At 42.5% G+C, this 12,126-nt stretch overlaps 1 protein-coding gene across 2 annotated transcripts in view; it reads right to left on the bottom strand.

Moving 5' to 3' along the window:
• astn1 (astrotactin 1) overlaps positions 1-12,126 on the bottom strand; it is a 1,605,092-nt gene that overhangs the window by 936,091 nt on the left and 656,875 nt on the right. For both annotated transcript variants that reach the window (XM_078407397.1, XM_078407398.1), the window contains one exon: positions 9,030-9,176. In XM_078407397.1, the coding sequence (XP_078263523.1) occupies positions 9,030-9,176 (147 nt within the window). The remainder of the gene's footprint in view (positions 1-9,029; positions 9,177-12,126) is intronic.

Raw genomic sequence — 12,126 nt, 5'->3', positions numbered from 1 at the left:
GAATGCCGAAATTTATGTGATGATTTTTTTCCCACAAACTATAAGACATGGGAGCAGAATTAGACCATTCACCTCATCAAGTTTACTCTGCTATTCAATCATGGCTGATCTATTTTTCCCTCTCAACTCTATTCTGCCTTCTCCTCGTAACTTGTGACCCCTTACTAATCAAGAACTGATCCATCTCTGCTTTAAAAATACCCAATGTCTTGACCTCCACAGCTGGCTGTGGCAATGAATTCCTCAGATTCACCACCCTCTGGCTAAAATTCCTCCTCATCTCCATTCTGAAGGTACGTACTTTTATTCTGATGCTCTTCCCTCTGGTTCTAGACTCTCCCTGTAGTGGAGGCATCCACTCCACGCGCATTCTAGCTAGGCCGTTCATTATCCAGTAGGTTTCAATTATCCTTCTAAACGCTAGTAAGTACAGGCCAGAGCATTCAAACGCTCCTCATATATTTATCCTATTATTCCCAGGATCTTTGTTGAGTCTAGTTTAAAGATACAACGTGGAAAGAGGCTCTTTTGCCTATTGAGTTCATGCTGTACACTGGTTCTCTCCTTCACATTAAGAACAATTTATAGAAGCCAATTAAGCTACAAACCTGCACATCTTTGAAAAGATAATCTCAAGAATTAATTGACCAAGAGTAACAAAATAAACCAAAGAAGATCTTGATGGTATAATCACTGCAATGAGCTTGCGCCTATTTGTGAGCTGTCCCTTGTTCCTTTAACCACACCAGTTATCAAATTAATTGCCATAGTCTCATCCAATTTAAAATATGTTAAATGCTGTGGAGTCATGTTATGTAAACACTTAGAGACAGTCATTCACAGGAAAGAGTCAATATGTGCACACACTGGGAGATGCCTTACTTTACTCAGTGCCAGACAAATGTGTGGAGAAAAGCAATGTTTTACTGCCTTTTGAACAGCACGGCTGGAAGATTTTTGAATGTGTTTAAAATGTAAGTCAGGTATATTTATCCAGTTTGCCAGCTTAATCGAATTCTGCTATTTTATTTCTTTTGATAAGATGGGGAGACTGATTTTTCCAAACACATTAAATTTAAACGGTTATCTGGTTTGAGAAAATATTTCCTGCTGTTTCAACTAACGTGATGTGGAGGGTTTTCATTAAACTAAACGGTTGGGGGGTCCCACAGCCTATCCGATGGAAACATTTTAACCAACTGGACGCCTTCTCAACTTTGAGAAGTGCATCCATGCAGTTGTGTTGATAGATTTGAGAATCTTACATAAATCTAAATTGAAACTGTGGAGTTCCAATATGGACCTCATTAGATAGCTGACAGTGCCCAGTCCATCACGAGCACTGAGCTCCCCACCATCAAACGGGATCTCTATGATGCACTGCCTCATCAAGGCAACCAATATTATCAAAGACCACCCTGGCCACACTCTCATTTCATTCCTATAGGAAGGTTGAAAACCGTGACAACCAGGATTCAGATTAGCTTCTACCCAACAACCATCAGGCTCTTGAATACGAGAAATCACTAACTAAACTATGAACTGTTTATGTACTGAGGACTTTGGGCTTCGTGCAATAGATTTGATTTGTTTAAACTTATTGATTTTTTTTTCAATTTATTATGTTATCTATGAGTTCTGTGTTTACAGACCTGTTATGCTGCTGCAAATAAGAATTTCATTGTTCCAGTGTCAATTAAACACTCTTGTCTCTTAACATTGTGGTAAAATTGATACACAGTAAAACTCAAATAATTTAGCAACCTCAGAGGTGCTTGATTGGCAGATTTTCTGGATTAATGGATAATACTCTGGGGTGGCACAGTGGTGCAATGGAAGAGTTACTACCTTAAAGCGTCAGAGACCCGGGTTCGATCCTGACTATGGGTACTGTCTGTACGGAGTTAGTACGTTCTACCTGTGACCGTGTGGGTGCTCGGGTTTCTTCCCACACTCCAAAGATGTACAGGTTTGTAGGTTAATTGGCTTTGGTAATAATTATAAATTGTGTGCAGGATAGTGCTAGTGCATGGGGATCACTGGCCAGCAAGGACTCGGTGGGCCGAAGGGCCTGTTTCTGCGTTGCATCTATTGTCTAAACTCTACTCCCGCACATTTTTCATTCACTTTTATTTTGAGAATATGTAGTTGATTAATAAATGTTGTAGTGAAATGGATGAGTTTAAAGGATAGAATAGACATGGTCCTATTGTGTTTAAAAGGAATGTGGGATTTCAGTCAAGGAATTGTTTAAAGGAAATGGAGCATGGAACGGTTTAAAGGAAGGTGGAAGAAAGGGCCCAGAAATGGTTAAATACCATTTCCACTTCAGGCTGCATTGTGAAGTCCACCAGCATAATCAAGGACCAGAGTAATCCAGTCACTCCCTCTTCTTTCTCCTCTACCATCAGGCAAGAGGCACAGAAGTTTAAAAGTGCATACCTCCTGATTCAGGAAAGCTGTTATCAGGCAAGTGTGGTCCTGACCTGCCATCTACCTCATTGTAGAACTTCAAACTATCTTTAATTGGACTTTATCGTACTTCAGTGTTATATCTTGCACTAAATGTTGTATCTTTATCTATGCACTGTGGATGGCTTGATTGTATTAATGTATGGTGGCGGGCCGAGCCACTTTGGTATCGAACCTTGCACTAAATGTTGTATCTTTATCTGTGCACTGTGGATGGCTTGATTGTATTAATGTATGGTGGCGGGCCGAACCACTTTGGTATCGACTGTCGGGCTCAAACTCTCGTGTGGACCAGGCGTGATCTGGGCCGACCAACCACGCGGTCAGGGGAGCGGGCATTCGTGTGGCAGGAGAACAAAGGATTTGGCAGTTGGGATTTGAACTCGGGCACGCGCGGGTGAATGCACCCAACTGCATTTGGTTAATGATTAAACAGAGTGTTTACACGACGTGTGGACCTCCACAGTATAATCTTTATCTGGACTGGATAGCATGCAAAAAGCTTCTCACTGTATCTCAGTACACGTGACAATAATAAACAAATCAATTAAATTAAACTATACGTGGGAACAGGGCCCAGGTGAAGTTGAAGGAGGCATATGAAATGGGTCCTGAGTGAATTTAATGGGACCCTTGGAAACCAAAGTGGGTGAGCCAGATACTAAACCATCAAAACTCCCAGTCAATCAAAAGCTTATTTGAGTTTTACCACTGGATCATTATTTCATAGGGTCATAGATGTACATAGATTATGGAAACATGCTCTTCGGTCCAACTCATCCACCTTAATGACATAATTCCAGTATCTGGGCATCCAGAAGCACACACTGTACTCCACATGTGGTCTCACCAACATCTTGTACAGTTGTAACATAACAACCCAACACTTATACTCTATGCCATGACCAATGAAGGCAAGCATACCAAATGCCTTGCTCACCATCCTCCCTACTTGTGCTGCAACTTTTAAGGAACGATTCACTTCTAAACATTGGCCACTCTGTTCTAGAGCAATCTCCAGAGCTCTGGGGCTCTCTGTGTAATTATTGCCATAGTTTAACTTGTCAAAATGCAACACTTTGCACTTGTCCAATTTAAATTCCACCCATCATTCCTTGACCCACATTCTAGTTCATCTATATCCTGTTGTAATCTCAAATAACCTTTCTTACAAGACTACAAGCCCACAAGACTACCAAATGTTGCTGTCATCTGCAAGCTAACCAACCATGCCAACTTCCTTTTCATCCAAATTGTTCATATAATGACAAATATTTCCCAACTGGATAACATCTATCATCTCTCATTCCCCTTCCTTATTGAATTGTACTGCAACTGCAGGTCACAGAATTTAGAATACAGCAGGAAAGAAAGAAAAAATCCCATTTAAATTGTAGTTTTTTTTAAAAAATGTCTCGGCAAAGCCACCGGCATTATCAAGGACTAGTCTTACCCTGGTCACTCCTTCTCCCCTCTCCCATCAGGCAAGAGGCACAGAAATGTGAAAAAGCATACCTCCAGATCCAGGGACAGTCATCAGGCAACTGAACCAACCTATCAATAACTAGAGAGTGGTCTTGAGTTACCATCATTGGAGACCCTCAGACTATCTTTAATCAGACTTTATCTTGCTCTAAACGTTATTCCCTTTCTCCTGTATCTGTTCACAGTGAACAGCTTGATTATAATAATTCTGCCGGCTAGATAGTAACAACAACTGTATAGTAACAAAAGCTTTTCACTGATTTCGGTACAAATGAAAATAAACTAAACTATGTTAGTGCTGCTGTCAGAAACAAAGTTAGATTATGGAGGTCCTAAGGTGATTTTATTTTGGGTTTTAGAAACTCCATTGTTAATGCCGAAGATTAAAAGTAAATATAATTGTAGCTGTCTTCCTCTGGGTGAGTATGCAATTGTACTTTGACATAAACCTGCACAAATGGGACTCACAAATGGCAATAAATAATATGAAGTAAGGTGTGAAGAAGCTCAGCCTATCTCTGTTTCTATAAAAGCTAAGGAACATTGTATGAGAACGAATAAATTCCGGGAAATTGGAGATTAAAGAGGAAATGCAAGTGCAGCAAATCAATGAATATCTTTATTGAAGTAACAGCAGATCAATGAACCTGCTGTTTGTAAATTCCAGCTGATTCCATTTGAATTGACAGCCAATTGCTAAGCAGCACGTGTTAGTTAGATCGGGAAACTGACAGAGAAAAGGGAATTAGCAATCAGGAGGCAGGAATCATGCCACTGCCAAATAAAGCATCTCAGGAAACTTTTCACAGAAGATTTACGAGGATGTTGCCAGGACTTGATGGCCTGAGCTATTGGGAGAGGTTGGGCAGGTTAGGACTTTATTCCTTAGAGTGCTGAAGGCTGAAGGGTGATCTCATAGAGGTGTATAAAATCGTGAGAGGAATAGATTGGGGTGAATAAACATAGTCTTTTTACCCACAGCAGGGGATCAAGAACCAAAGGACAATTTATTCTATTGATGCTTGTGCAAAGACACCTATTAAAATAGTAACATTGTCTTTTGTACATTTGGTTGCAGGAACAAAAATAAACTTATTTTTATTGAGAATTCCTTTGTGCAACACACTTTTGCCAGGTTTTATTGGCCTGAGAGGAAATGTGCTGTAGATTTAGAAACAAGACACTGCAGATGTTTGTTTATTAAATAAGACACAAAGTGCTGGTGTAACTCAGTGAGTCAGGCAACATCTCAGGTGAATATGGTGGGTGATGCTGATGCTCATATGCTGAGCTACTCTTGTCCTCCGTGTCTTCTGTGTTGATGTATTAGAATGAAACCTATCTGTAGAAGGGTTCCGACCCGAAACGTCCCCTATTCCTTTTCTCCAGAGATGCTGCCTGACCCTTTGAGTTACAACAACATTTTCTGACTATCTTCAGAATAAAACCACATCTGCAGTTCCTTCCTACACAGAATGAAACCAGGGTAAATTACAAGTGGAGATTCGACAAACTAGGGTTTTCATCTCCTGGAATATATTTTTAAAGTCATAATGGCATTTCGTGGGATGGGTGTTTCTCGTCCATCAGATTCCATTCTATCCAATCAGCTTCCCCCAAAGGGAACAACAAATAAGTTAGTTATAAGAAAATCAATGCCGAGCAACCCTGTGAGAGATTTTCACTGCTTCAGCCTTTAAGCAATTTCAGCTGAGTGCAGCAAACAATTTCTAATTGTTGTTTTGATTTATCCCAGTGGAGAACATTTTTTTGTCTGGCAGCTTATATTAAGACTTTAACAAGGAGCAGCAGTTTTTTGCAAATAAGTTCTTTGACAATTTCATTCTCAACCTTTGGGTAAATGAAAACAAAGTATCACTGGGAAGGAAAATGAAATGAGTAGATTTCAATATATTTTGTTTCAATTTTATCTTTGGTGAATGCACAGAGTCCTTTCCCCCCAGAGTAGTGGAACTAAGAACCAGACGATATGGTTTTAAGGTGAGTGGGGAAAAATTTAATAGGAAGCCGAGGGGCAACTTTTTCACTCAAAGGGTGGTGAGTATAAGGAACGAGCTGCCAGAGGAGGTAGTTGAGGCAGGTCTTGTAATAACATTGAGAAGACACTTGGACAGGTCCAGCCAGAGACAACCCTAGAGGAGATGGATCTCGGTGTTGAGCTGGGATATTGGAACATAAAACAGTTCAGCGCAGGAACAGGCTCTTCGGCCCACTATATTTGTGGTGAACATAATGTGAAGATGAACTAATCTCATCTGCCTGCACATGATCCATATCCCTCCATATCCATGTACCTATCCAAAAGCTTCTTAAATGCCCTTATAATATCTGTCTCCACCACCACATCTGGCAGCACGTTTCAGACACCCACCACTCTGCTTACCCACCAGGGGTCATTTATAGAAGGCATATAACCTCCAAAAAACCCACATCTTTGGGATGTGGGAGGAAACCAGAGCACCCGGAGACAACCCACGTGATCACAGGGAGCACAGACAGCACCAGACAGCACTCCAGGTCAGGATCGATCCCAGGTCTCTGGCTCTGTGAGGCAGCGGCTCTACCTGATGAGCCACTGAGTTGCAGAAAAAGCCATTGCCTTAAAAAAAATATTTAAAAGCTTGCTTTTGCAGAGAGGGTTTCACAGGCTCTAAGTGTCAGCCGGATATTTTCTTCCCGCAGCATTTGATTGTAGAATGCACTGATACACTGTCAGTGCATTAATCGCAGTTGAACGGCAGAAAGTCTGCAACTATCTGATTGCAGTTTTTTTGCCAAAGTCTTTGAAGGACACTGAAGTTTTAGATGTCAGGGAAGCCATTTCAGGAACATGATGAGTTTTCATATCAATACATTAACAGCAATGTTTGAGAATTGTTATCAGCTGAAGAGTTATGTTTACTTAGAAACCACAGCAAGTAAATACATTAGACAGGACCAGAGGACTCGCGTTTAAATTATTTAAGTGTTGGGGTAAATTGTTCAGCAGTTCTTCTTCATCCACAGATCAATGGCTCTGAAACATGTTGCCAGATGCTCTGTTATATGCTGACTGCATGCTGGCAGGAGAGTTGGACTGGTTTCTCAACAGAGCAGGGATTGTTGCCGACAGAAAAGTAAGTATCCTTAACACGAAAAAAAAGACACAAAGTGCTGTTGTAACTCAGAGGGTCAGGCAGCAGCCCTAGAAAACATGGATAGGGTAGACAGTCAGGATCTTTTTTTCCCCAGGATCAACATGTCCAACGCTAGAGGGCATACCTATAAGGTGAGAGGGGGACGTTTAAAGGAGACTAGACCAAGTGGATCAGTTGGGCCCAAAGCTCTCCTGCATTGGTGCAGCACCCTCTCCTCCCCCATTCCCCCCTCCCCCTCCCCCCTCCTTCCCCTCCCCCCTCCTTCCACCCCCCCCTCCTTCCACTCCCCCCTCCTTCCACTCCCCCCTCCTTTCACTCCCCCCTCCCTCCCCCCAAACCCCCTCCTTCCCCCTTCCCCCTCCCCCACCCCTTCCCCTCCTCCCTCCACCCCCTCCCACCACCCCCCTCCCTTTCCCCTCCCATTCCCCCTCCCCAATTTCCCTCCCCACTCCATCCCTCTCAACCCCCCTTATTCCCCCTCCCTCCTTCCCCCTCCATCCCTCCACCCCCTCTCCCTCCCCCTCCCCTCCCCCCACCACTCCATCCCCTTCAACCCCCCCTTATCCCACCCCTCCCTTCTCCCCCCTCCCCTCTATTCCCCCCTCCCTCCATCTCCCCCTCCCTCCATCTCCCCCTCCCTCCCTCCCCCTTCCTCCCCTCCCTCCCTCGGTGATAGATTTAAACTTTAAAATGTGAAGAACTTAAAAAATATAACACCAATTTCAATGAAACTTCTTCCATTAGCACCAAAGGGAGTGAGGTGGGCCTAAAATTGTCACTCTATCGTGTACCGTTTTGGCTGTAGTTCAGGAACAAACAAACAAACAAACAAGAGTTTTAGTATATAGATGTGAGGGACATGTTTTTTTTTTACATAGAGAGTGGTGATGGCCTGGAGTGCACTGCCAGTGGTAGTGGTGGTGGACAAGTTACAACAGTGGTGTTTGAGACTTTTAGATAGGAACATGGAAGTGCAGGGAATAGAGGGATATGGATCATGAACAGGCAGAGATTATTTTAACTTGGCATCATGTTCAGCACAAACATTGTGGGCTGAAGGTCCCGTTCCTGTGCTGTACTGCTCTATGTTCTATTAAACTGATCTCATCTGCCTGTACAGATCAATATTCCTCTATTCCATGCATTTACACGTGCCCATCGAAAAGCCTCTTAAATGCCACTGTTGTATCTGCCTCCACCGCCAACCCTGGCAATGCGTTCCAAGCCCCCCACTACTCTCTATGTAGAAAACTTGCCCGGCACATCTCCATTAAACCTTCCCTCATTCACCTTATAGTTATGTTGAACATCTGCACCCTAGGAGAAAGGTTCTGAATATTTACCGTATCTATGCCTCTCATAATTTTGTATACTTCTTTCAAGTCACCCCTCAACCTCCGAAGCTTCAGAGTAAAAAATCCAAGTCTATCCAACCTCTCCCTGTATCTAATATTCACTAATCTAGGCAGCTTTCTGTTAAAGCTTCTCTGCACCCTTTCCAAAGCCTCCACATCTTCCCATATTGGGGCAACCAGAACTGGATGCAATACTGCAAATATGGCCAAACCAAAGTCCTGTAGAGCTGCAACTTGTAATGAATGCAAAGGGGAGATAAAGATGCTGATTCCCTTTATTCACAATCTGTTTGACAGATTAATTTGCTCTGAAATGCTCATGGTTATAACACTATGCGAAGCCGCTACTATTTTTTTATTTTAAGTACAAATGTTTGCAGCTCTAATTAATGTTATTACAATAAAATAAGCATGCTCCCTCCCTTTCCTAACCCCCGTAAACAACATTCTCTCCTCTAATTGACAATGCTGAGATATGATATACAACCAATTCAACAATATTTGTTTTGCCTTGTTCATCATCCTCCAAGGCTGTGCACCAATAGATCATTGTACTCACCATCAGCAATAAGGTGCTCGGGCACATGAAGAACAACTTTTACTGACAGAGGACAGGTCAGATGGGAGCCATAAACCAACCCAATTACACATCCTATCACGCTTATCAGTGTAAGGGTGGTTTTATTGATGGGGCTTCGCGGAGATCCTGGAACCAAGAAAAGACAAAGAAAAATATATATTTTAGTACGCTACACAGACAAAAATCCATTATTTATGAATATTGGAAAGATAAAAGCTGGTGGTGGTGCATGGTGCAAGCAAAGGAAATGTCTGTATGCAAACAAAAGTGTCAGAGAAATCCATACGTAATTCTCACAATCAATCTTTTTCTTAGTGGGAGTTGACTCAAACAGCTGAGAAACTTACCTTTTTTTTTCATTTCCAAAAATAAGCTTTATTCAGAATTCAAATATATCCAAAACCAGAACAGTGAAAAATCTCTTCAGACATTCTCAGTGTCAATGCATTCATTAGTGTCACAGAAACTTTTCAATAAACAAAAGCTGAGGGAAAAACCTACTGGAGATCCTTTGGTTACTATCTTGTAACTTCCAAGAAAAAGTCAGTTCATCCCACACTTTCCCCTGAGTGAATTGAAGATTAGAAAATAACGGGGGTTCTCCCCTCCTATCATAAATGAGGTCCTCAGTCGTGTCTCCTCGGTACCCCGCAGGTTTGCCCTTGCTCCCCCTTGTCGCAACAGAGACAGAGTCCCCCTAGTCCTTACCTTCCACCCCATCAGCCATCGCATACAACACATAATCCTCCGAAATGTCCGCCACCTCCAACAGGATCCCACCACTAGCCACATTTTTCCATCTCCACCTCTTTCCGCCTTCCGCAGACACCGTTCCCTCCGGAACTCCCTGGTTAACTCATCCCTTCCCACCCAAACCACCCCCTCCCCAGGTACCTTTCCCTGCAACCGCAGAAGATGCGACACCTGTCCCTTTCCCTCCTCCCTCGACTCTTTCCTGTGACCCTGACAATCCTTTCCGATTAGGTAGAGGTTCACTTGCACCTCCTCTAACCTCATCTACTGTATCCGTTGTTCAAGATGTCGACTCTTATACACTGGCGAGACCAAACGCAGACTGGGCGATCGTTTCGCGGAACACCTTCGCTCAGCTCGCCTGAACCAACCTGATCTCCCGGTTGCTGGACACTTTAATTCTCCTTCCCATTCCCACACAGACCTTTCTGTCATCGGTCACCTCCATTGTCAGAGTGAGGCTAAATGCAAATTGGAGGAACAGCATCTCATATTTTGCTTGGGCAGCTTACAGCCCAGATGTTTGAATATTGATTTCCCTCACTTCAGGTAACCCCGGCATTCCCTCTCTCTCTATCCCTCCCCCACCCAAGTCGCACTAGCTTCCCATTTTCACCCTATAAATAGGTTACAATGGCCTGTTTCCTTTATCATCGTTATTTTTTGCATATCCTTCATTCATTATTCTTTATCTCTCCGCATCACCGTCTATATCTCTCGTTTCCCTTATCCCTGATCTGTCTGAAGAAGGGACTCAACCCGAAACATCACCCATTCTTTCTCACCAGAGATGCTGCCTGTCCCGCTGAGTTACTCCAACGTTTTGTGTCTTTCTTCGGTTTAAACCAGCATCTGCAGTTCCTCCTTACACAACCTTCTGTCAATGTTGTTTCATTGATATTTTTCAATGAATGGAACTGATGGAAAAATACTTACTATCATTTACAGGTCATTTCAATATTTCCTCTATGCTCTCAAGGAAATGATGTATTAATTCGGAAACAATATGCATTGAATACGATACTGAAGCCTCATTCATCATTAACACACACAAAAGATTAATGGGCATAGCTTTAAGGTGAACGGGACCAAGTTTACAGGAGATGGCAAACCTTTTACATCGAGGGTAGCATGTCCAAGGAACACAATGCCAGGATTTGTGATGGAGGCAAATATGATAGTGGTGTTTAAGGGGATTTTAAATGGGCACATTGATGCGCTGGAAATGGAGGGACATAGTTCATCTGCAGGCTGAAGAGATTAGTTTATCTTGGCATCATGTTTGGGACAGTCATTGTGGGCCAAAGGGCCTGTTTCGGTGCTGTACTATGTATGTTCTGTGTCTCTGTCCATGGTGTTGACAGTTTGTTTTCTGATGTCTTGTTATGTGTAGGTAATACCCAGACTGAAATAAGTGAAGATAGACACAAAGTGCTGGAGTAACTCAGCAGGTCAGGCAGCATCTCTGAAGAAAAAGGATAGGTATAATTTCAGGTCTTGTGCCTATCTTTGGTAAAAACCAGCATTTGCAGGTTTTTGTTTCTAAGATAAGTGAATGCTTATCCAAGAATCTCCACTGTATTCCTTAGCACTGCAATAACATGTTTTTAGAAATATCAATTTGAGGAGGTAGAATTTGCACTTCTTGCATAGATCCAAGGTCTGGCAGTCCATGGACATGGAGAATGCTGAGTAAAGCATCTTTCAGATGATCATGACATTTGACTGTTGTTGTCAGAGGTTTAAGACAAATGTGCCAAGTCATAAAACTATTGGGAAAAAAAAGACACAAGTTGCTGGAATATCTCAACGGGTCTGGGAGCATCTCTGGATTACATGGATAGGTGATGGTTCGGGTTGGGACTCTTCTGCACATGTCTGAAGAAGGGTCATGACCCACAAAGCCACCTATTCATCTTCTCCAGAGGTACTGGCAGAGCCGCTGAGTGACTCCTGTACATCGTGTCTCTTTTTTTTGTAAACTAGCATCTGCAGTTCCTTGTGCCTCCAAACTACTGGAAAGGTTGGCACGATGATAACCAAAGACAACAAAAAAAGTAACTAATGAGGGCAAGAAGTGAGCTTGAGAGCGATATAATGATAATATATGGTCAAGTGACCAGAATAAATTGGATATTACTGGAGATACAGGAGATGGCATATGCTGAAATTGGAGTAAAAAAACTGCTAGAGGAATTCAATAGTCTCAACCTGAAACATCAATTCCTCTGTCTCGACGAATGCTACCTGAACCATGAGTTTGTATTGGCTTGCATTTTATTGGGCTAATTTCTATCAATTCCATGTATTAATTTATTTTCAT

The sequence above is a fragment of the Rhinoraja longicauda genome, chromosome 11 (genome assembly GCF_053455715.1).
Source record: "Rhinoraja longicauda isolate Sanriku21f chromosome 11, sRhiLon1.1, whole genome shotgun sequence".
NCBI lineage: Eukaryota > Metazoa > Chordata > Chondrichthyes > Rajiformes > Arhynchobatidae > Rhinoraja > Rhinoraja longicauda.
The sequence above is the reverse complement of the archived record's forward strand: the minus strand, read 5'-3'. Positions and strand labels throughout refer to the sequence as shown.